Source organism: Eucyclogobius newberryi, unplaced genomic scaffold (assembly GCF_026437365.1).
Source record: "Eucyclogobius newberryi isolate DKJ021-1_F unplaced genomic scaffold, fEucNew1.0.hap1 SCAF_5, whole genome shotgun sequence".
NCBI classification, from domain to species: Eukaryota; Metazoa; Chordata; class Actinopteri; order Gobiiformes; family Gobiidae; genus Eucyclogobius; species Eucyclogobius newberryi.
This window is the reverse complement of record NW_027316167.1, coordinates 23,365,080-23,390,431: the sequence shown is the minus strand read 5'-3', so window position 1 is coordinate 23,390,431 and position 25,352 is coordinate 23,365,080. Positions and strand designations below refer to the sequence as shown.

Below are 25,352 nucleotides of genomic sequence, written 5' to 3'. Positions count from 1 at the left end.
TGAACATTACGTACAAAACTTGGTGGTGTATTTATTCTCAATGACTGACTTCTATTCCGCAGGGGTTTCTGTCTGTGCCGTTGTCATCACTACAATGGCCTAGAGAAAAAAGAGGAAATAATAATAATTATCGATGTCCAAGGATGACGTTGTTATTACAGCTGCACCGATTTACAGATACCGCTGTTACATATCGGGCCTGATCATGAAAGAAATTGCTGGATCGAGTATTGGTTCCAGGATTTTGGTTTAGTTCTGTTTGGGTCCATCAAATAATGTAGTATTTTACTGGCCAATGTTGTCTCATAATGATTGATAGGTACTAGAAGTATAAATGATAGTTAAATAACGCTTTTGGATCAGTTTTGGAAATAAAATGCTATGTTCAGTCTCTGCACTTCTATCGGTTGATTATCGATATTGAAACAGAAAAAGGTAAATCGTTGCTATATGCAATTATGCTATATGCAATTATGCTATATGTGATTTTACCTGGTTGTTGGTGGATCGCAGGGCAATACCTCCCAGAGTTGACATGACAATAAAAATGATTCCTCCCATTATGAACTTGACGAGAAAAATCACTTCCAAACTCTTGCCCATTGTCTGAATAGTAAAAGGAATACAAAAGTTTAGTTTTGAGTCAAAAATGTAATAATAATAATTCATGAGAAACACTTGCCTCGTATTGTAACGACGGAAAATATTCAGTATCGTTGAAATTTTCTTCCATATATTTGTAGTGTCTGATATGCCAATGAGCAATATCAGGCACGATATGCAGAATTGTCCACAAAGTCCCAAGTAAAGTGACGATACTCAACGCTAAGCAAAAGGTCACCTACAACAATCAAAGACAAAAGAGGCCACTAAATCCAAATTGTTCATGATATTGTGGCCTGATTTATAAATACAGCAACAAATACAGTGTCGGATGCATGGACCTTTTAGTTTAGGGACCGCATAGGTAATTATAGGCATACTAAGCAGTTCATTAGATATTTGTTACTGTTTACAAAGTATATTTTATTCTGTATAACTGTAAAACTATTTAGCAATCAACAGTTTTTCCCTTTGATATTTTCTTCAAGCATCATATGGGTGATATTGGACATTATCTTACTATGCATTCATATTTGCTTTATAAAAACTACCTAATACTTGAAAAAACAAACCAATGATCACTTACTGTGCTCAGCGAATGTGGTCCCTAAACAAAAGTGTTACCATAATTTGCTCAAACGAGGCTTCGACAAGATCAAGAATAGATAAAAGGTGATGACTAGTGGGTGGCCTTACTGTTTTCTTTGTTGGGTTGTGCTCTGTTAATATATACAAAATCCCACATATGATGTACTGTAAGACAAAAGAACAATCATTTGCACTTGTCGAATGGATTTCCTTGGAGAGCCGAGTGTTGTTCTTTTGAATGTACAAACCAGTGTTCCTTGCAGAAAGCCAGGTGGGATGACGTTCCATATGTAGTGCATGTCTCTGTCTTCAACAACCACAGCAGTAATGGTGAAGATAGATGTTCCCAAACAGAGCACAATGATCTGAAAGCCAAACAAAACAGTGCAGAAGGTTGAAGGTAAGTGTCGGGAAAGCAGTTTTGGAAAAGGGAACAATATGAGATGAACAATTTACTCCAACTATCTTTGGTTGTGCTTTGATGAAGCGATGCAATGGTTTGGTTCCTCCTGCAGTGGTGGTTTGGACCAATCCATTGTTGTCTCTGGGTCTTGGTGGTATGTAAAGTTCAGCTGACATCTTCATAGACAGACAAATACACAGAAGTCACATGATTTTGTTCAAACATACAGTCAACTACTGCTTTTGAATGCACAAGAAATAGCCTAGTGAAGTGGTAGTTTGAGTGGCCAATGCAAGCAACTTAACTATAATTTTAATTTAACTTAAAGCTATTTTAGGCTACTTTATTTTGAAGTAGCAACAATGTTACAACGCATTTGCAAAAGTCTGGTGGTGTTATGCTATCCTACGCCAAAGAGCAGCCCTGAAAGAACATCGCAAGTTCCAACACAAAAGAGTCAAGTTTTTCCAGAGCCTGGAAAAACTTGACTTGACACGCTCACGATTGATTCTGGACACAGTTTGCAGTATATTCCGGTGTAAAACACGCAAAGTCATACCGTGTTTCAGAGATGTTCCCGTAGCTTTGCTCAGATTCACGACGTGAGCACATCTGGAACCACGTACGTAACTGTGACGTCACTGTCCCGCCCCCGCCCCATCAGCCTAACCCTTCCAGCACGTTAGAAAGCAATATAGTTCATTTAATTGCTTAATTTTCCCTATTTATGTATTATTCTATTTATTCTCCCTATTTATTGTGACTATATTAAAAAAACCCTCTTCTACGACACAAGAGTGAGACGGATCAGGGGGAGCGCGGGGGAGTGTCACGTGAGGAGTTTTCATGGTTTTACTGAGAAACAGATGTGTACACCAGCCTCACACTGGAGCAGGCAGAAAAACAACGTTTCACACATAGATTTAGGTTGGAATCACTTTAGTAGAAATGTGTTTTTTAAACAGACCCATTTGCTCAACACATTTGACAACAGACTGAGACCTGAATCTTTAAATCATACTCATGTTGTACGTGTTGTCAACATAGAGAGTGTGTGGATGTGATGTGTGAGTGTATATTGCTGTCCTATCACACATTTGGTGTTTTTGACATATCCACTGTATTTATTGCTTGTATATTGTTATTACACTAATTTAACACAGTATTCAGTGAAATCTGTTTAAGCCCCTCTAGGGACTGATGTTAAGAATTAGCCATGTGTTATTCTGTTTGTTGTATCTTCAATTTGTCCCTAATGAAATACAAATAAATGATACATAATTAAGACAGCAAACAGGTAATAGCAATGAATGTATCTTTTATTGAAAGGATGATACAACCATCTGAAAGATGATTACTGCTTGAGACACTGCATTCAAATAACAAAAAAACAAACAAGAAGTTTTGTACTACGAATGATGTCAGAGCAGAGAAATGCATTAGAAACAGATGTTGCTCCTCTGCAGGAGACATAAGAACAGTGCAAGGGTCTTCATACAGTAAAGTAAAAGTAGCAAAAATCAAGTTCACACAGAAAGATCACAATTCACATGTTAATGGATGCAAATAAATGCTTATGTATGTAATGTTAATGTGACAAACAGTGACATTCAGTGCCATTTAAATAATTATGTTTCTTAATTCTTAATTTAAGACAAACAACATATATCTATCCGATAATATACAAAACTCACAGTTGGTCACACAGACAAAGACAATATTTGCACATCACCGATTAACCCAGAACACTTTACATTTCAAAGTAATTCATATTTCGTTATGCAATAGGACAGTTCTGGTGTTATTGTATTGTGCGTATCTTATTGCAGGATGCTGTAATTGCACCATTAGCTTATACTGAGGTGTTTAACAAACTATAGATGCTATTGATTGTAAGGGTAATAAATCCATCACTGGTTTGAAACAGTCATTTTAACCAGTGCACAAAACAGACTTAAAATAATATAGCTGTCCAAGAGTTATCACTCAAAAACATTTGTGAGTAAAAATGTGTTTCCTATTACAAAATTAGACTACTTTTACAAGTGCTAACAAACTCAAGCTCAACAGACCAATATAAAAATATATAAAATCTGATATAATATATATAAAATCTACATCCAGTAGTGGCCAGAAAATGAAATGATTCTCTTAAAACAGCTATAAAAGATGACGAAGGTGTGAAAACATTAATGTCCTGCCTTTGTTTGAACTCTTGACATATATAAACTTGAACTTGCATTGATCGACATTATAAAACGTTTATAAACCACATTCACAATAACTACATTTTGGACATTCTGTGGACAACACAAAGGCAAAATGCATATGGTTGCATTGATTCTGCATTCATCCATATGAAAACCTTATTATTAACGTTATTGCTAAAAAAAAACAAAAAAAAAAAACATTCACAGTAGAAAGGTCCATGGATCATAAATGTGAACCTGAAAAACATTTCAGGACATTCTGTGAGACCTTTGCATGAATGTAACCTGTAAGTGCAGCGTTAAGTACAGTTAAAAGTGGTACTAGTTTTTAGTTTGCAGTTCATTCATTGCTTGTTACTACTTTTGTTGATTTGTCAAAATACATTCCAAATTAAAGTAAGTAATAAATATGTGAAATTTATAACCACATTTGTGCCACAAAATGCCTTTCCTTCAAAATACTTAGTTTTTTCCTTAACTTGTCTCAGCAGTCTGTAGACCGTCTTCTACCTCATTTGTGTTCATATCATCGAGCTGTTTGCTCCAGTAGTTAGTCTGATCAAAGTTTTCAGGTACTTCAGAACCATCTCGCAGGAGCACGGGGAAAACATGGTCCACCATTTCACACAGATGGCCAAATCTGTGTGAAGAAAGCATGTCAGCGTTAAGAGTGCAGACTATGCAAGGCTCTGCAGGTACTTGAAAACGGATCAAAACGGATGCAAATAAACAGCTCAAAATCTTACGAGGAAATGTTGGTTTTGGCATGTTCCTGTGTCAGCTCTCCTTTGGGGTTAACAGTGAAAATCCTGTTGAGGGGAACCCCCACTTCTTTGTAGGAATACACATCCTGGAATAACATTTGGACAATTGAGTAAATGCATATTGATTTTGCACCATGTTTAACCCTATTCTTTGTCCTTACCGTTGCTCTGTTACCAAAAGCAGCATAAAACGGTTCAGTGTTTGGGTAAAAAAGTTGTTTTATGTCTGTAAGACACTCAATCTTAAATCTTTCCGGTTTCTTCTCAATTACCTCTCTATGCAACGAAACAAACATTATTGATGCTACTGTATGTATTAACGTACCATACTTCGATTATATGTTTGTCTCACATTACCTGTGCAGTGCAGAAAACAGACTGCTGGGACTGAGGAGAACTGGACCCATAGGCAGCATAGTTCCTCTCTCGTTGACCCAGTTCAGATAACCTCTGGTCATGTCAGCCATGCCAATAGCCCTCGCAGAGCAGTACATGTACTTATATCCATTCCTGTGAAACATGAGGGATAGTTTCAACTTCACTCCACTCAAGTTACAACGAAAGATAATGTTAAATGATATCACTTGTACTGACAGGCTGACTTTGTTATAGAGTCTCGCTATTCCCTGATGAGTCCAGTCTTTACCCAGTGTGGGAAGAATGTGACCCAAGGTGTCAGACCTGAAAGTCATCATTAAAACAAAACCGTGACATCATTTTAATCAAATTCATTGAACCCTAAATTACTAAAGTTTTAATGTTAATGTCCTTTTCACTATACCTTGTAATAGTTCCATCTATATCTGAGATGACAATCTTATCATCCCAGTTCCAAAGGTAGATGGTGCCGTTGCAGCGACAGGTCCCTTGGTATTGTGTGGTTACACTGAACACCACATCATTGGGCCCCTCCCTCAGCTGCAGACTAGTCTGTAAAATTGTGTCAATACTTTTGATTCTTAGCAATTCAATTGTAGAAATGATCAATACATTGTTTATATGTTTTAAAGAAGATTTACCAGTTGTTCTGACGTGAGCCTCAGTGTCTTCTTGTAGCAGATGCTGCTTGATGTATCCAAAGGTTCAGGCAGAACAGATCCTGACACAAAATTAGATGATCTATGATCTTCATCACTGGATGAGTCATCTTTCAGCCTGGAAAAAATAGATTAACTTTCAGCCTCACTTACAAATCACTTTGTTTCCTTAGTAAACGTGCAAACTAACCTGTCAATTGGGGACATGGCAAGTGACGGTTCTCCACATTCTGCCCCAGACTCCTGTAAAATAAAGCCATTGACAATGATTTAATAATATAGCATGTTTGGTGTATAGAGGAATTAATGATGACTTTGTTCTGTGATTCAGTGACATACTGATTTGGAGTCACTGTTTCTGCTTCTCCATGAAAACCACCAGCGTCCACCTTTCTTTGGCATCCTTTCCTTCATGATGTTCTCCACTGAAGCCTGAGGACATGCGCACATAACTCAAAATTATGAATTATGAAAATAAAGCACAAATCTCACGGAAACACAAAATGCATGCAACAGAAGATGTAATAAATATAAGCATTAAGGCAGTGAATTGAAACTGTGAAAACATGCAGTTAATGTTTAAATTGAATCATTCATTAAACATAAACTGCATGTTTTACCTGCATGTTTCATTCAACTTGAATGAGAAATACAGACTAAAATGTCAACTGCCATACATGCTCAGAAGCACTGGGTCCAAAAAGACCAGGAAAGCAGTATGTGAAGAGACCAAAAACAGAAAACACATAGCTCAAGCACCAGCACTTTAATCACACAAATGTGGGATGGATGGTGAGGCAAATAAAATGGGAATAAAAACAGGAGAAGTGAAAGAAATATATTATTAAAGTTAGGTTTTGATTCAACATAACGATTTATTTCACTGTGGTTTCATCACAGTTTAGGGCTGTGCAATTAACAAGATTTATGATCAATCAAGCTTATTACGTGCAAAAAATCTAATAAACATTTATTCACACTAACTTTCTCTCGCTCTCTGAATGATTGGAGGATAATTTTCAATATGGTATGATTTTCTTAATTGATCAGCCCAGTACCATTAATTCAATGATTGAACCATTGTGAAATTGTTGATATAATATTTTTATAACACACTCTTTCACACGATATCCGCTGTGAACATCTTGTTGCATTAGTCAGTTAGTTTTAGTTATTGTCTGTTGTGGTGTAATTACCTGGGGCAGGGGTTTTTGATAAACTTGCATGGCCAACATGACAGGAGCGGCTGTGTTCCAGTTGTAGTATCTACAATAATGAGAAGCACAATATAGCATCATCAACATGTTCATTCTAAACAGCTATCTGTATTTAAAGATAGAAAGATTAAAGATTAAAGACATTTGATTGCTGTTAGATTTATAGTGTAATTTGTTGTACGCACTTGTTTCCTATTTTCACCACCAGGTTGGGATCATCAATAATGGAAGGATTTTCAGAAAACTGCTGATACGATACTGCCCTCTGCAGGAATTGCTCTGTGGCATAAACAACAGTCCTCTATGAGTAATGTGAATATTAGTGAAGAGTAATGTGTGCTGGTTTATAGTACCTCTTGTGATCTCCTTGTTGTCTGTGAGGCCTCCGCATAAAGAGATCGCCACATGAGGCTGGTCGCCGAAGTGATCGGGTAAACAGTCAACACCACTGTCCATCCCACTGCTGCCCACAGACTGAGGAGAGTGGTTCTCACTGCGCACGCATAACATCATCTCTGCGTCCAGCTTCACTGAGCTGCCGACACCATCACTAACACCAGACAAGAAAAACAGAAAATGAGAGCTGATGAAAGGCAGATACAGGATAATACTTTTGAAGTTCACCCTGCAGTTTTGAATTCTACATCAAATTGTCGTTCTTACCTTTTGGGGAAATAGAGAGCAGCGACGTCAGGCTCAAGTCCTGTAATATCATCCAGGTACATGCCATCTGTACCCAAGTGTTGGCTTCTTTTTTCTGAGAAAAAACAAACAAACTGAACACCTAATACCTATAATAAAAAATGTGTTCTAGTTTAAGCTGTTTGTACCCGTCTTCTTTGAGGGTGAATCATTTATCCTATTGGGACTCCCCCTGACTTCACCTCTGTCCAGATGGTCAGGGAGACTTCTGGGAGATACTGAGCAGGCCTCCATCTCTGACAATGACAAGGCAAAGCTTTCAACCACTCTCCCTAAAGCAACATAGTAGACAAAATGTTGTGATGGAAATGTATCAATGTTTATGTTCTTATCCAGAAAGAAATCTGTCTTTGGGTTAATGCATGTAATCTTGCCTGAGAAGCCAGATATACATTTAGATATGTGAAGAAGCTTATCAGGCCCACTGTCTCCACCAGGAAACATTTTGTTTATCAGGGACTGTCTACTGTTTTGTGATTTAATTGTTAACTGACAGACGGACTATTCTGTGACCTATTTTTGACATTTATAACACTAAAATTTTTAACACTAAAATACGGGTCTGGTGAGGTTGAGGTAGTACCCTGCAAGTTTAAATGTTATCATAAAAATAGCACCTTTAAATTTATTACTATTTAAACAAGATTGAAATTGAACATGTAAATACTTCTCCTGGACACAATAGTCCATTGTGCCGGTGTCCAAGCGCAGCAGCAGAGGAGGTGCTCGGGGAGTGGGCTAGAACACTCGCTGGTTAGATTGTCGGTCGGCACTAAGCCTATTGTAAAGACCAGGAAGAGCCTGGCGCACCTTCCCACTGACCAATAGCCAGTTTTAATACTAAAAGCTTTGGTCGAGTTTTATCTGGGACAATTAGTTTAGTGAAAGCTAAATCTAGGGAGGGGCAGAGGAGACTGGGTCCATCATTAAAGATACAAAGCGCCACACATAAGGTGGAGGCGTCGACGAAGGAGTCGTCGTAAAAGATACATACGCTCAGCACAGACGTGAGCAGTTTGCAGATAGCTCGCTGATATGGGAAAGAATCAATCTAAAAGTGATGTGTCCATCCCGGAGACACCTGTCATAGTGGCAATGTCAAATAAATATGGGAAAGAGTGTCTGGAATGCTATGTATGTGGTCTGTCATTTCTTTGTGATTTTAATACATCTTTTCTGTTGTGTAAAGCACTTTGAATTGCCTTGTGTGTGAAATGTGCTCTATGTGAATGTTAATCAACATTGTCATAATCAACATTTGACTGTGAGCAAAAGTCATTCTGTTTTGATTTATCTGACCCTCTGTACTTCAGGTATAAAATAGGGTGGGATGCCGTGAGGCTGCCGTCCATGGCCAGTGCTGGCCAGGCTTGGTCCTATCCTATCTCTTATAACAAAGAATAAACCTGATTCTATTTCATGACTCACCAAGGCTCGGATATAAATGATGATGATTATTATTATTATCAACATGTATCTCTGGACCATATAGAATTATTGTTATTTACCTTGTTCAACTGTAATATTCTGTGCAGTTGTTGTAGTGGTTTCCTTGGTGCTGTGTGCCCTGTCTGTTTTAGGGGGGTAGACAGTGAGGGAGGGGACTTCACAGTGACTGATGGCTCTGAAGTGAGTGCTGTCAGAAACATGGATTGTCACAGTGGAGGTAGAGTCTTGTCTCTGGTTCTCTGTGAGAAAGGATGTCTATGGAAAAGACAATAGTATATACATAAAGAGACACAGAAGAATAGACATTCCTGACATGACAGCTGTATTCACCTGTGCAGCCTGTGGAAGCTCTCCCCAGGTCCACAACATCTCAGGGTTTTCTCTCTTCTGGTTTGAGATCTCTGAGTCACTTTTTGGAGTTGAGGACAGTGAATCGTTTGGACTGCTGTTAAACCACATTCAAGAAAAAAAAAGAAAAAAAACATTAAATAAACAAATAATTACATGTTCTAAAAGGAAAATGTTAAAAATACCTAATAGAGGAAAAGTGAGAGGTCTGTTGAGGACAAGAGATAGAAAGGCCACAGTGCGGATGTATGGACAGAGTGTCCTTGATAATAGTACTACAAGAACAGAAAGAAACAGAGCAATGACCTTTAGGGGATAAGCAGAAAAACTCTTCAATGCGATTTGTACAAAGGCATTATTAAAGACAATTGTATTATTACCTTATCTTAGTAATGTTAATTACCTGTCTGATCTGTTTGTATATGTGTTTCCACTGGCATTAGACTCACAAAATCCAGTCCTGACAACACAAAGGTCACAACAGTCAATACAGTATATACACTAGATTCATAAGGCATTGTGTTTTTATTGTGTTGAAATGCATTTTTGTATCAATTGTGCTTTACAAATAACATGTTATTTGTTGATTGAGGTCAAATTGCTGTAGATTTTTTACCAATTATATTTTGTTACTTTTCAGTAACTAGTATTACAAAATCATTCTGCCTGCAGTGAGGGCAGGACAGTGAGTTATGAATTGAAAGAGATGGAGAACCCCGAGGGAACGGAAGAATCTCTGCCGTATTGGCCCTAATCCAATAAGGCATTTTCAAAGGGCTGTACACAAACATTTTAAGGCGTATTTCATTTGAACGCAATACAACTATTTTATCTGTTATATACACTTTTATTATTTCGCCTATGGAGCGATGTTGATTATCATACTGAATTTCTGCATGTGACACAATGTAAAACAATAAAAGCTGTGTTGCAATGTAGCATTTATCTCAACATGAACTGTACATGGGTTCGATTCCCGGACCAGACCAACATCACATGATCTCTCTGGGTGGAGTCTGCATGTCCTCCCCGTGTTACCGTGGGTTCTCTCCGGGTTCTCCGGCTCCTCCCATGTCCAAAGACATGCATGTGTTGGGTAAAAATTGGTGACTCTAAATTGGCCGTAGTGAATGAATGTGAGCGTTAACTGTCTGTAATGTCTATGTCTCTGTGTTGGCCCTGCGACGAGTTGGCCACTGTCCAGGGTGCACCCCGCCTAAGGCCCGAAGTCACTGGGATAGGCTCCAGTCACCCGCGACCCCGAAAGGGAACAAGCGGTAGAAAATGGATGGATGGATGAACTGTACCTGGTGGTGTCAGTGTTCTCATCTGAACTCAGGTCAATGGTGAACATGTCCTCGTCTTTTGAAAGCTCGCTCTCATCAATCCTGCTTCCTCCTCCTCCTCCTCCTCCATCAGGTCGAACCCTCCTTCTCCTCTTTCTCCTCTTCTTACTCATCCCTCCATCATTCTGTGGTCCCAGGTTGTGAACAGGCAGAGAGCTGCATAGGACTGCACAACACCAGAAAAGCATAACGTAAATGAGAGACAGGATTTTTGGTAAATGTTAAACATTCAATGAGGTGGTTTACCGTGTCGTTGGGAAGGGTTTCTTTTTAGTTGGGACTCCATTAATTCTTGTCCTATTGAAATGATAGGTGATGTAGCCAAGTAGGGTGGAATTATTTCCTGAACACACCAGAATGAAACAAGATTATTATTATTAGTATTGATATGACTTTATTGTCATTTCACATGGTATTCACTATGAATACACAGAGAAAAGTTGTTTCTCACCAGCAGTGCAAAAACAATAAATACATTAATTTTAACACTAAAAGGAAGGAAGATATTTCTTTCTCCAAACCACATGCTTTTACTGTATTTTCTGTCCTTTCTAAATGTCATAGACAATCCTCTGTTGCACTGAAAGCAATATTTATATTAGTTTTTAATAAGACAAATATAAGGAAAATTTTAAAATTGTGATCGATGAATATGACTGAAAAGTTGGCTCAACCCCTAAATCCCCATATTTTCATTATTTGTTTTATCAAGATCATTTCCCCTTTTTATGTTACTGTATGTTAAAGTTTGGCAACCGTTCTATTTGATAAACAAACTACATACACTGAAATTGTAAAATAACATTTTAATTTTCATTGATGAGTTCAAAATGCAGTTGTTGTGTTTTTGTCATCTATTGCTATGACCTTGGATTAGCAAAGTAATTTTGTGCACAGATCGACACGGTATAAAGGAGAGAGATGATCCCCAATGACACATGCCTCCTAAAGCACGTGTCACAACTCTGTCCAAACAACCCAGCCCAATTCATCTGGAGGTAGGAAGAAAACTCTATGAATGTCAAGAGGACAAAACTCATCTGCAGTCGTCTCAGCCCTCGCTTACGAATCCATAGAATAATTGTATTGAATGAAAGCACGCCAAGCTAGTGTATCACAGTGTAGCACACTATCATACAGGTCTGAGAAGAGCTTGTTTGTTTGAGTCTGCAGATCACTGTGCTGACACAGGTTAATGTTTCACATGCAGGATTTAGCTTCAGGCCAACATTTTCTCCATAGTTGTTTTATTGTTTTAAAGAGGAAGGAATTCAATGTCTTGGGTTTTAAATATGTTCCCAGTTCTACACACGATTTGATAAACCCGAAAAGACAGTACGATTGTATAAGTGGGTAAGAAAGAACGCACACACTGCAGCAGTTGTGTTCTTGTGTGACCATGGACGCGCCAGCAAAGCTATAAATAAATGTGCTTTTCCGTTCTATGTCCATTCTGTACCTAGAGGTGTTTTGTGTTGTATGCAATTAATTACACAAGTGTTTTAACCAAAAGGGTACATTTCCCATACAAGCCAAGCTGGCCATCCCTTATCTAGGGCCTACAGTTCAACCATGTTCTAACTGTGCATTCAATGACTCTCTCTTACATTCAGTAAAAACTATTGGTGTTCCCTGACATTATTGTGTTTTTTCAGCCATTTAACAGTGTTTTCCTTTGCCTCATAGATGCTGTGAGTAGTCACATGGACATGAATAATGCAAATACTGTAAAAACAGACTAACTAGTACAATTATCTTGCTGGTTTTAAAGTGTACTTCTGGAAGTTAATTTTCCAAATTTAGACGGAATGTTTATTTGTATTTATTTTATGTTATCAATCTGGCTATTAAACAAGGTCAATAAATCTGGGCCAGTTCAAATTAAATCCAAACTATAAGAAAGTGCTATAATAACTGACAATCAAAATAGTTTCTCTAATCTATTCCAATAAAACACAGGACTAACAAAGCTCAGTTTTTACAACACAAAGCGGATTCAGCACAAACACATATAATACATTGTATTCACCTGCTCATAAACAATCCCGCATTATTATTTGGCACTTACCAGAGTATCTTCAGTCTCTTTGACAAAGAACGCTTCTCCATTTTCTCCCAGTTTCATGTGCAAACTCACTGTCTCTCCATTGATTTCTATATCAACCTGCAGGACAAGGTATTTTAAACACTTTAAACTAGGAGAGCATTAACAAGTGTGTTGTGTTGTCTTACCACTTTCTCCCTGGACCGAAGCACACCTATCTTGCCAAAACGGACATGAAAAGGGGAGCACTGTAGGGATCCATCAGGCTGTCGCACCACTATCACATCGATGCACCCGGACAATGTGGCGGGGTTCAGCCCCCTGTACAGCTCCTTCACCTGCACGAACACCTGGCCCGCCAGCTGTCCCACATAGTTCATGGTCTGCAGCTAAAAATTAAGAATGGATTTACTTAAAAATAATACACAGATCTGTGTCAGTTATAATTGACCAAAGCAGTTTCAGAAATGGACTTCCCCGCAGCAGGACAAACACTCCAATGAATGTTCTCATGTGGCCTTCATACAATCGCAAGACCAAAAACCTCATTTAGTTTATGCAAAGACTTATATTTAAGAAGCCTAAAACTTGTTGGATACTACTACTTTGATTTCTCATTTAAGTGTCGTGCATGAGAGATTATTGTGTTGCTCTACATCAAGCTGTGACAAGCAGGGAAGTGAGGAGTGGCACTGTGTGAACATTCATGGATTGTAACGCACTGGTCATTTATAGAAGTGGATGAGGCTGGAGACAAGATGCATCTTAAGATATTGGTTGAGCACTAGAAAATGAGAATCAGAATACCTTTATTGTCATTGCACACGCTTCACCACAGGGGTTCTCAGTTAAATCACACATACAAAACATAATCACCTGTGGAAACAAGTTAGTGTAATCTCTCATTTGTCCACAATTTGTTCATTGTAGAAAAAGATTCAGTTTTATTCATCTAGACACTGTTTTAGAAAAATAAGTCATTCCCAATCAGCGGATTTGGTCTGAGAACTCAGATATTTATCCCAATCTGAGTAAGGCCAGCCCATCTTGTCCTGTCCTGTTTACAGCCCTGTAATGGGAAATCCTATCGTAAGCTGGCGCCCCCTCCCTCATCACTGATGAGTACCTTAATAGCATCTACTACTTTGCTGTGCTTACCTGTGACTATTTAAAAAATTCTGACTCCTTATCATTTAAAAATGTCATGTAGCCATTTTACAACAATATATATCTGCTGCGTCATCAGATGTGCAGTTTTGAACCCAAAGTTAATAGACCTGGTTTTATTGCACTACTAAGCCGTTATTTTATAATGAACAGAATGTAAAATAATGATCAGCATATGTTGTAATTTAAAACTAAATACTCAAACTCTTTCAGTGAAACTATAGGTAAAACAACAGTATTTTGACCATGCGTTTGTGTGCTTTTTCAGACCAAAATTAGGTTAAATAATTCTGTGCACCTGCTCAGGCACATAACATTGGTCCGGTGGTTGTACAATCATTATGTAACATTCTGACCCCTTTGTCAAAGCTCTTATATTGTGTTTGGTCACAACAGCACAAACACACATGAACATACAATGAGAACATACCTCCAACTTGATATCACTGTCAACAGAGGCCACGTGATAACAGATTCCTTTACTCACACTCGGGAGCAGGACACTTCCACAGCCAATCACAACTCTGCATTATGTTCTAACCAATCACAAGACACAAATGATTGTCCATTCATAGCAGTTGCTGCATTGTTTACTAAAATTCCAACCTGCGAAAGCCTCATAATGCTTCAAGTTGAGCAATGAGCTCTTGTTACGAAATGTAAGGAAACACTTCAACGTCCAAGCCTTGTTTATTCATTGTCTATGAAAGGAGTGATCAGGTAACTACAACATAACAGAGTAAACACCACTAAATGGTTTACATAACACAAACGAATTATTGTACACACCTTTCCTGAAGCGTTACACATTTTACTATGACAGTGATATTATTTCTCAAGCCAAACCACAGTAAAATACACCCACATTTCCAAGCATCATACCATGCCATTATAAAGCAGTGTAAACACCAGACTGCACACGGGTGAGGCTGCGTGTCCTCATTCAAAGAGCAGCATCGCCATGGGAAAAGCATACACGGTCTACAACAATACAACCAGCCGGTAGCTTCATTTCAGGCAATATATGCATTCCATTTCAATGCAGAGCTGTACGGTTTTCCTACTTACATTATTTATTAACGTGACGCGTTTCGTCTCGGGTTGTTTTGGCCATAAAATGTGTCTCCATCAAACGTCCTTCAAGGGTGTATTTCGTCACTTCGTCACATTTTTGGAATAACATAACATGACTGTGCTTGTCATTTAGCGCGTGAAAAAGCCACACTGATAAATGATGTAAGATCTTCTCTGGAGTCTGTCTTTTCTATTTAAAGCGCAGCCAAAATATTCCTCCCACCGCGAGCGCCACAACACGAACGCGCGCGCGTTATTGGCTGTTGCGCAGTGACGCGACAGGCGGACCCGCGGGGCGCCCCCTTCATAGAAAAGGTTTAATTAATTAGCAATAACCAGTTAACCTGCATAAGCGTTATGGATCATAGGCCAAACATATTAAATTGGCCAAAATATGCAACAAACTGAATTTGTCACTTGAGGAGCAGCAAACACACTCAGAAGTTGAAGGTCAGACAAAACATGAGAAAACTAAAATGCATTTGTTCTCTAGCCTAAGCAAGCCTACTACAGTATGTCATAAAAATGTAATATTTGAATCTTAAACTAGAATTTGACTGCTCTTAGATTTTGAAGTCTTTGTTACTCTGCTTATGTTAGGATTTTGAGAAATGTTTAAAATGTAAGTGATATTTGAGAAGTTCTAATGTCAAAATGAGATTAAAGGAGTACAATGTATCTTTCAAGGGTTTGATGGAGACTCTGCCACCTGCTTGTCTCCATGGAGATGTTCTTGCTTTGCATGGAAACAGTATGGCATTAAATTCACCTCTCAGAACAGAGAAAATCAAGTGATGCCACCAGGCCAAGTTTCACGTCAGATCTGTGGAGAGGCGAATCATAGTAAAATATCATGTTTTTACATGAAATATATTATGTTATAAAGATTTTGGCAGTAAATGCATTTTACATTGAATAAATACAACACATACATTTAATGTCATACAGTGGAATATTCTGGTTAAAGCAGTAATATCTCCATGGAGACAAGCAGGTGGCAGACCCCTACTGGAAAAGCTTCACGTTGAAGCGGACAAGAGTATATATTGTGAGAACGTAGGCTGCTATGTCTTGTATGCAAAGGCAGGGACGAGAATAGCAATGACATTCAGCTCCAAAACATCTTGTGCAATGAACTAAAGGCCTGTCATTCATTTAAAAATACAACTTCAGTCACCTGTCCCATTTACAGATCAGCTATTTGATATGATGGCTTTTGTAAGCCCTATTCCTCTTGTGCATTTGCAGAAACAAAAACAAAAAAACATTATTAAATATGTTTATCTAGATTTTAATACATATTTGAGATCTTTCACTAAATAATGCTTACATTTAAATATATTGTACCATGAAAGTTTGAAAGTTCAACGTGTTTTCCAATAACCTTTCTTGTCCTTTATGTGTGTAATCAGATTGTGATGTTATATAAGGTGATATGGTGGTTGGTTGAGTTTTGCCTTGGTCCAGCCCACCACAAACAGAAGATTTCCCCACACACTCTCCCTTGGCGGGCTCTCATGTTTTTCTCACTGATTCGAAGAACAGACACTATGGCCCCTTTTTGTTATTCTTGTCTCATTGCAAAACACCTCTTAACAGTCCAATTGTTTTCCTTAATTAATGTCCATTCCTTAACTTGGTCATAGTTCATTGGACTGTGGTTCATTTTCAGCTGTCAGTGACTTATGGTGCATAGCTTGTGGATCATGTGACTATTTGCTTTATGGTCAATAATGGCAGGGAGAGAAACAGGCAATCAGATATGGAACAAGGAAGGAAAGGAAGCACGTGTCAGTGGTTTCTAAGAAAATCCTTCAGAGAGTGACTGGAACAGAGAGGGGAGGCGAGGGTAGAGAGGCACTGCAAGGGGAGCCTATGACGACAGAGAGGGAGCACTATACATTTCTTCTATAACAAAAGTAGTACAGTAAAGATGCCTCAAATTGAAATTGTCATTCACATTCTACATATCCACCACAATATGCAGAAAACATGATGCTCTTTTCATTTACTTTTAGCTATAATTGTCATATTAAACTACTATTTTAATGCTATGTCTTAAACACCTAGAGGCAGTGGGACAGGCACTCTACTGCTGTGTCTTTAGTGAGTTTTTACTCCCGATGCCATTCCAGGTGCCACTTTCTCTATCTACCCTGGCTTGGGGCTAACACAATGAGTCACGCTGACTGTTGAAAATGTTGATTTATTGGTCGTGTCCGTTAAAGTGTGTAGTCCAAGTGTGTTTGTTTGGGTAGTGAGCAGTGATTTTGTTTACATGCTTGACTTCTGTGCCTGCCTCATGTTGGACACGTGAGAGGGGAAGGAACAAGGTGGTTTGCTGAGACAACGCTGGCCTGATCTATCCCAGGAACTCTGGGGTCAAGAATGCATTCATATCATCTCCATGGTTATGTGGGTGTTGCGGTGGGATGGGCCACAGGAGCCAATCAGAAAAAAAGCTTGAGATATACATCTCAAGTGAACTGTTCAACCACCACAGTGTAGAGATTTACTACAGAACATCCTGAGCTGTTTTTTAGTGACTGGTTTCTGTGGAAATAAGGCACACAATTTAGCTCAATAACATCATATTTTGTTATTGTGACGCTGACATGTCTGACAAAGGGACCCTTGCATAAAAGCATTTAATATCGCAGACAGGGAGGGGAAGTGTTGGGACCCCACAGATGCTATAACAGGTCTCAGTGTGGGACTTTTGTTTTGCAATATTTCTGCAGAGTGCGATGTGAAATGTCTCGTGCCCATGGCTATACATGAAAACACATGACACAAGACAAAACTTTTGACATGCAGTTAGTTCATAATGCCCGAGGGTAAAAATGGTCATACCAGATTATAGCTATGAAAGCTAATTTCCATCTGCAGTTTAAGTGTTGTTGCTTTTTGTTAGCATGTAGAAGTAAGTAAGCGACATCTTATATAATCTTAAATATAATATCAAACTGCACCTGTATGACATCTGCTTACAGAGAAAAACAATGGGCCCAGTATGTTAAGATATAGATGTTTTGTGTTCTTACCCAGGACCAACTCTCACTGGGACTGGCATCTTCATCTTCACTCTGGCTGCTGTACTCATCCTTATCTTCCACATGTGTCATGACTCGATACCATTCAAAGTCCTCCTTGTAAGATACTATTTTTGATCATGTTATTTATAAATTGAGTTTGTAAAATTGCTATTTTGTCAGCGTTTACTGAAAAAAAAATGGACTCTTCTTTCTCCAGGGCTCTTTGCGTCTTGTAAGTGCACTGAGCATAAATGGAGAAGCAAGTGGATGTGCAAGTTGTTGTAGACTAAATTTATCAACAAGAGTGTTCTGAGAAGGCAATACTTGGAGGAAATCTGAGCATCTTTAGTTGCGTTGGAGTCTCCTACCTCCCCTGGTCTAATGCCAATGTCTATGTGTCTAGTGTAAATGCTTGTGTACGGTAAATGGGATTAATGTTATGACTGCTATTGTTGATTTTTTTTCCATTTTTAGGGACAATCAAATAAACTTACACATGGAAGAACATTAACTCATTAAGATCCGCACAATATAATATTATCATTTCGAACACTTGGGTGGTTTAGTTTCCTTAAAAAAGAGACTTTATTCAATGTTTTTCTACACTCACTAGTATCAAGTACAAGTAGCCAAGTAGCCATGTTGACGCAGTTGCTTATTTGATTTTATTTTAAGATGTTTTTCATTTGTAGCCTATAGAAAGAAAATGTTAAATATATTGAGTTTGAGACTTTCTGCCATTTCCACTGTGTAATATTGAATGAAAGGGCAGAGGATTTGGGGAAATTGTTCAGTCTGTCTGTGAGCAGTGGATCAAGATATTTGTGCTGCTGAGGAGGTTTGCAATAGAGAAAGTATCGACTATTTTGAAAGGGGTTCTTGGATTGGATTTTTCTATAGAATAAAATGGGAAAAACTAAGCATTTTATATACAGTGTCTTGTCATATATGTTTTCTCTCAGTTCAATTAAAACTGTTGGGCCACTTTAGGGCAGTACAGCTTCTTATCCAAGGGTCACGTCACAATTTTAACTCTGAATACATACATTAAACTCATTAAATTGTAGTGTTGGAACAGCAAAGTACAAGAAAAGCAAACAATATAGTACAACATACGCAAGATAAATTATTAAAAATATAGAAATTTGAGAAATTTCCAGTTAAAGCAGGATCAGCAGGAACTCACAGACATCCCTTCACCCCTAGACACTTCCTCCAGGGGGATCCCGAGGTTTTCCCAGGTCAGCCGAGAGACCTAGACCCTCCAGAGTGTCCTGTGTCTTCCGCGGGGCCTCCTCATGGTGGAACATGCTCTTACCTCTCACACTGAAAGCAGAGGTTGCACAGCTTCTTCCTCTCTGAGTCCGTCACATAAATATCTACCTGACGCTGTGCGTTCTTACTTTCGGACAGAAGGCCAACTGTATCCCAGCACAGAACCTACAAAATGTACCTTTCCAAAATAATGCTCTTTTCATAAAACAGCTATAAAAAAAAAAAATTGAGTTTGTAAAAGTTTTTACTCACAATCGGGACTTGAACCAGCTTCAAAGGTGTTGGTCCATATTACACCTTGCACTGAAGCGTTATTTTTAACAGCAAAATATTAAATATCTTTAAATAGTGCACAACTAGCTCCATCTGCTGATTATTTGTATATTGCAGAATATAGGCATAGGGGAAGAATGTTGCAGTAGCTCAGTGCCGTTGTGGTAAGACACCTAACCCGCCTCGCCCCAGTATCTGTGAACAACTGGTGTGTGAATGTGTGTGTGTGAATGGGTGACTAGTTCCTTGATGTAAAGGGCTTTGATGGTAGAACAAGCGCTGTATAAATGTGACCATTTAGGGGCCTATTGTTCAAAAAAACACTCAACTAAAATGAGCCCAATTAAATCTGAAGCTGCTTATGAACCTTTTGAAGGATATGGCTGGACTCTTTGCTGAGACTCTATAGTTTTTGCCTTTTATGCCTGATTTACTTTAATTATAAGTGTTTTTTAGTATGAATGTGTATAGCTGGTGTCGTGAGGTATAGACTGATCGACACTATGCACTTGTGCATTTCTTGGGTTTATACATTTAAGAGCTGAAGCAAATTTAACTAAAAATATGATTTAGGGACTTGTAATAAGCTAAGAAACTAAATTAAAATGTCCAGGCGGAATCCAGATTTTTTTATTTCGTCAAATTTGCCCTGGATCATCCCAGATTTGTTGATTTGACTGGAAATAATCAGGCTATGGCTTTATGTTTATGTTTAACAAACCTAACCCTAAACCTAAAACCACCTGAGCGTCGATTTCGCGGAGACACACTCGTCAAATGAGCGGGAAGCCGCACCAGGTCGTCTCAGGTATGGTCTCAGGCAAAGACAGAAGCGCCCGGCTCCCAGCCCCGCGGCCGCAGAGCGATCAGTGGTCCCTGACCTGAGAAGGTGCACAAACTGCAGGCACTTAATGTTGTGTGTATACTACCACCTAGTGGAACATGTTAGAAATGCCCCCTCGGCTATTTTTACCTGACAGGCCGACCCGGGTCCAGGCCAAACTGAGGGGGCATTGTATACTCTTCCACTAAGAGTCAAAATGTTATACTTTTCAAACGAGAGGGAAAACACTTTAAAATGGGGCTGCAATACACTTTTATTTATCGATCTTTATTAAAAAAAATACTATCCTTCTGGATTGTTCTGGATTTACCAGCCAATTCTCAAATTGAGTAAATTAATCATAATGGCAAAGAAGTATTCAAAAGTCAGCTTCATTGACCTAAGCTGTCCTGATTCTTGTGACATTTTTTGGGGAATGAACAATGAGAAAACAAATCCACCAGGAAAGGTAAAATAAAACACATGTGCTAAATAGCTTATTGTGGTTCTGTTTATGCAGCCGACCATGGATTGAGACAATGTCCACAGACTTTTGTGCACGTAATATACCAATAGTATATATACCAGTATAGTATTTCACACTCCTGCTATCTTCAGGTCTGGGTAACCCACAAGTGTCCGTAGTAGAGCGCCTCCCCTTCCCTCCACAACATGAAAAAGCGTTGTTTTTTTGTTTGTTTTATGTTTAATAATACATCCATGTAAAAAACATGGATGTGACAATTCTCCTTAAAAAAAAAAAGACACCGAGTTGGGACATCAGAAAGGCTCTTGAAGTAGATGAGAGTAATGGAAGCAAAAACAATAAATGCTGTAAACTTACAAACAACTTACTGAGACATACTTCAGGGTCTAGCTGCAGACGCAGGAGTGGAAGTATTATAAGATCATATGTTTGGCTGCTCAGCGGAGCTCCACTCTGTCACATCTGGTGGCAAAAAATCTATCAAGAACTTCCTGATTGCAAAGACTCATATGTTGTATGAAATTAACCCATATCTTGCTTACAACTTTTTAAATACAGAATCCGAGGACCAGTCAAATAAAACAAACCCAATGATCACATGTCTTTCTGAACAACTGCATGTGAATTATGCTATTTTAAAAAATATTTATACAGCAGTTTGATTTCAAAAGTATAAAACACTTTGTAAGTTTGAAAGCAATAACACCTGTGCAAATAACAGTTAATGAGTTATTATCTGATGATGACAAGGCATTATTAACATGGAGAAATCAAACATTTGGCTCGGCTGTATGTCTTTATATATTTAGAGAGTCATGTTATGATTTATTGTATGTGTTTGCTTTATTTTACAAGCAAAGGTTGATGTAGCTCTTCTAAATATATTTGGTTAGGTGATATGAGGTGACCTCATTTCACACAAAAAGTAAATCCATTTTTAGATTTCACGGAACACATCAGATGGCTAATGAGTTCGACTAATCCTCTCCAGTATTTATTAGCACAATATTGGAGATGCCTTCCCTGCTATAGACTCACTGTGGTTTGACAGGTGAACAAAGATAATTGTGAGCAGTAGGAACTTCAAACAATGTGCTTTGATAGCACTAAGAGAAGGAAAGCTATTTGAGGCCAATACACTTATATATAGTTCAAAGTGAGAGCTGTTTTTTTTTTTTTTTGTGACATGGGGTGACCCACGTACATGATTTGCAGGGAATTCTTCCCATCAGTCCCTGACAGGTCCCTCTGAACCCCAGCAGCGTGCCATTGCAGGGATGACTCGCATTGTGAGTCCATGAGGTAATGACAGTGGCACTGTGAGTGGACTCCACGTGGACACAGAGCTGAAGCCGCAGGTGCAGCGCAGTTAGAAGCTCAATGCTTTGAGATCCTAAAAACGCAGGTCAGCATCAGCTACACTACTACACAGGGGCTTTGTATTGACATCAATCAACAACCAGTGCAGAATTGTCACTGTAGTCGCCTTTAGGAAATATAAAAATTGACTTTGCCATGCATACTTGTATTCCACTTTGAGGAGACAGAACAAATTATCATTTTGAATGACAGGAAGATAGATCCTTGTAAGATACTGTTTCTTCTTGAGGACACAACCATTCCTTTTCCACATTTAGAAAATGCCTCCAATGGTTACCTAATGTTTCTCATGACACATTGACAAGGTTATACATCGTAATTGAATAAAAGCAAAAAGAAACCATTCAAATCAATGCAATCAGTCACTACAAAATAATAAAAAGCAAATACAACAAAAAAATATTTTGTGCACAAAAGCATTAAATGTGTTTCTAAATGAACAGATCAAATGTCACAAACGAGCTTTATGAGTTGAATGTGTGGCGACTGGTGCAGCTGGTTTAGGATTGGACACTTCAGTTCAGTGTGGCCTGGCCCAGATGCACCTCTTCTTGACCTTTAAATGCATGCAAGAACGCAAACCATAAAATAAATTGCATTGCCAATAAAGCTGACAGTCATTGCCTTTTCAAAGAGTATATGTTTTCAGTGCAGTCTTGGTGCATGAAAGCATCCAATCAGACATATCTGTGGCAACACTGAAATGTGTAATATTACAAAAAGTATGTTTTGAATCTATTACTCTACCGAAACAAGGACACAATGTGACACCCAAAGAGGTGCGCGGGGTGTTGACAGAAAAGTTAGTGAGAAGTGGTGTCATGCAGATGCCAGTTCCCATCGATGGACTAGAAAAGTGACATCAACATCAAGAATGAAACTGGCATTGATGACCAGGGGAGGGCAGGCCGTATATAAAGGACTGAGCCCTCCTCGCGAAAAACACACATAAATAAGTTAGACTTCTTTGCTAGAAGGTCACGGGTGAATGTTTTTCATTTTAACACAGCTCAGGAATACAATGGTACGTATACAATTATTATTATTATAATAATCATTATAATTATTATTTATTTATTTAATTGAAGAAGGAAAAAATCTGTTCATGATATGCAACTTTAGAAAGTGTGTTAATGGTCTATTTGATATTTGATTAACTTTACTCTCTTATTTTTAGTCACTGACGAGGTTTTCACTAAAGCACTTGGGAATAGTGTTTCTGATACTTCTCATGACCAGTTTACAAACAAAAGCCAAACCTCTGAGGTAAATCTTGACTCTTTTGGGGGGTACAAAAGTTATTAACATTTAATAATAAACTTCGCTTACCGTTCTGTGAGAGCTTTTTGGCTGAGATAAGCTTTTTCTCCTGCAGAAAAAGAACCATCAGTGAAGTGCAGCTCATGCATAATGTCCAAGAACACAAACAAGTGGCAGAACGACAGGAGTGGCTTCAGGAAAAGTTGAAGGACATAATTGTCACCAGTGTCAAACCTCAACATGTTCGACCTGGAAAACCAGACGTATCTTAGGGACATACAATGTATATATTTGTTTGTTTATTTGTTTATTTATTTAAGCCTATTCAATTATTTTTCTTCATTCATCTATTCATTCAGACATCAGACCTGAAATGTTTACCTTTTTTTAATTGTATTTTGTTTTTCTTTTACATTATTTTTATTCACTGTAAATTATTATTTTTTATATTTTAAGGGGTGAGCTGATTGTTTTTTTGAGCTGCAGCCTTACGATTACATTTTTATTTTTAATTGATTTATATTCTTATAAATAACTTAAAATTATTTTTAATGTTGGATGATTTGTAGATTTTTGTTTTTTAGTCTACTCATAAATAGGCCTGGGCAAGCTTATATTGATTGATTTTGAAAAAAATGTTGTTTGGCCTTTAAAAAAAAAAAGGCTTTTAGTATTGATTTGATGAACATAAATTATACAGCCTTTTAATCTGTGCCATTTAACACAAATAATAATCAAAATTCTTCCTGACTTCTGCTCAAAACCACCATGTTTTTTACTGACAGAGGATTGTCTGTGGACCAAATATTTGACGATTTCACATGACTCGATCTGTCGATCTTTTGATTAATTGCCCAGCCCTACTCTTAAATCAGAAAGTTTCATTGCTATTGTCATATTCACAATTTGCTTCTGCGATATGGAACAACAAATTAATCATAGACAAACAGTGACATTTTATAAACAATTATTTCCATAATTGATAAAGTAGTGATTATTATTTTGATTAAGGTCAGGGAATATGAGATTTTTCTTGAATTTGACCAAGATAAAGATGTCCTAGTGATAATGTACTTACAGATTTTTTTTTTTTTTAAATCAAAACACCGCATTTTACACATTTCCTGTCTCATTTAATGTACCAACTGCTTTCAACATAAAATCTCTTCTTTTTGCACATGACATGTTTTGGAGTCTGTGTATGACCTGTATCACTTACTAAATTAGTTGGACATGTGCTGGACTAGAAAAAAGACTTGACTGGATATATTTGGAATATGGTGGACAGAGCAACAGGGAAACACTATCAGTACAAATAGATGAATTAAAGTTGTGAGTTATTAAAGTGACAGGTGCTGCTGGTGTCCAGCAAAAACTGTACTTGTGGAGAGAGGTTCTGGTCTGAATCATAAAAGATCCATGATGATGATGGATCTATGTGATCATTGATCATAATAGATCCATGGTCTGAATGGACCGTAATTTCCTGCCTCGGAGCTGAAAGACGCGCTGCTGTGCTACGATTACCGTAAGTAGCAAGCAAAATGCGCAACAACTTTTCCCGTGCGGGCCACATTACCATAAAGTCGTAAATACTGGACGACTTTACCGAGGTCCTCGACCCAGAGTGGCTCAAATGGTCCGTTTCTAGAAGGGTCAGTTGGAATTTACTATCATGGAATCTAATAATGTACACATGTTTGATTTGACCATATTTATTTCAAACAAAAACTACAAACTAATAAACATAATTTTATTAAGTATAAATTGATTATTGTGCTTTCGTATGAATCTAAACTACTTACTTTTTCTTGCATTCATATTTCGTTTCTGAGTATTTATTTTACAGCCACAGATGTTTAAAATC

The 25,352-nt window shown here is 38.0% G+C and overlaps 2 protein-coding genes across 3 annotated transcripts; both read right to left on the bottom strand.

The window, feature by feature from the left end:
* Nucleotides 1–15: 15 nt before the first annotated feature.
* Nucleotides 16–2,231, bottom strand: LOC140381439 (uncharacterized). The gene is made up of 7 exons (XM_072465503.1): nucleotides 2,154–2,231; nucleotides 1,648–1,770; nucleotides 1,440–1,556; nucleotides 1,300–1,356; nucleotides 683–841; nucleotides 493–606; nucleotides 16–99 (listed from the first exon to the last, which is right to left on the bottom strand). Exons 2-7 carry the CDS (start codon nucleotides 1,768–1,770, stop codon nucleotides 52–54), a joined length of 618 nt encoding a protein of 205 aa, XP_072321604.1. The 5' UTR covers nucleotides 2,154–2,231; the 3' UTR covers nucleotides 16–51.
* A 666-nt stretch (nucleotides 2,232–2,897) lies between these two features.
* Nucleotides 2,898–18,095, bottom strand: LOC140380820 (phosphatidate phosphatase LPIN1-like). Of its 2 annotated transcripts, XM_072464738.1 has the most exons (24): nucleotides 17,997–18,095; nucleotides 12,900–13,100; nucleotides 12,736–12,831; nucleotides 10,914–11,010; nucleotides 10,629–10,833; nucleotides 9,725–9,781; nucleotides 9,507–9,596; nucleotides 9,304–9,418; nucleotides 9,033–9,228; nucleotides 7,653–7,796; nucleotides 7,486–7,579; nucleotides 7,176–7,372; nucleotides 7,008–7,101; nucleotides 6,802–6,871; nucleotides 6,283–6,369; nucleotides 5,945–6,037; nucleotides 5,796–5,848; nucleotides 5,588–5,723; nucleotides 5,350–5,498; nucleotides 5,163–5,249; nucleotides 4,926–5,078; nucleotides 4,730–4,844; nucleotides 4,551–4,654; nucleotides 2,898–4,444 (listed from the first exon to the last, which is right to left on the bottom strand). In XM_072464738.1, exons 1-24 carry the CDS (start codon nucleotides 18,075–18,077, stop codon nucleotides 4,279–4,281), a joined length of 2,880 nt encoding a protein of 959 aa, XP_072320839.1. In that variant the 5' UTR covers nucleotides 18,078–18,095; the 3' UTR covers nucleotides 2,898–4,278. The 2 variants fall into 2 exon arrangements, with proteins under 2 accessions (XP_072320839.1, XP_072320840.1); XM_072464739.1 differs by lacking the exon at nucleotides 6,283–6,369 and having other exon boundaries at nucleotides 17,997–18,094.
* Nucleotides 18,096–25,352: the final 7,257 nt, after the last annotated feature.

What these genes read in the sequence shown, in the direction of transcription:
- LOC140380820 (XM_072464738.1), bottom strand. Translation starts at nt 18,077, where the DNA reads ATGACACATGTGGAAGATAAGGATGAGTACAGCAGCCAGAGTGAAGAT. An exon ending in CCAGTGAGAGTTGGTCCTGG is followed by an intron (nt 13,101 to 17,996) that starts GTAAGAACACAA and finishes CTTAATTTTTAG; the next exon opens with CTGCAGACCATGAACTATGT. An exon ending in AAACCCTTCCCAACGACACG is followed by an intron (nt 10,834 to 10,913) that starts GTAAACCACCTC and finishes GGTGTTGTGCAG; the next exon opens with TCCTATGCAGCTCTCTGCCT.
- LOC140381439 (XM_072465503.1), bottom strand. Translation starts at nt 1,770, where the DNA reads ATGTCAGCTGAACTTTACATACCACCAAGACCCAGAGACAACAATGGA. An exon ending in CACAACCAAAGATAGTTGGA is followed by an intron (nt 1,557 to 1,647) that starts GTAAATTGTTCA and finishes TTTGGCTTTCAG; the next exon opens with ATCATTGTGCTCTGTTTGGG. An exon ending in ACAACCCAACAAAGAAAACA is followed by an intron (nt 842 to 1,299) that starts GTAAGGCCACCC and finishes TGATTGTTGTAG; the next exon opens with GTGACCTTTTGCTTAGCGTT.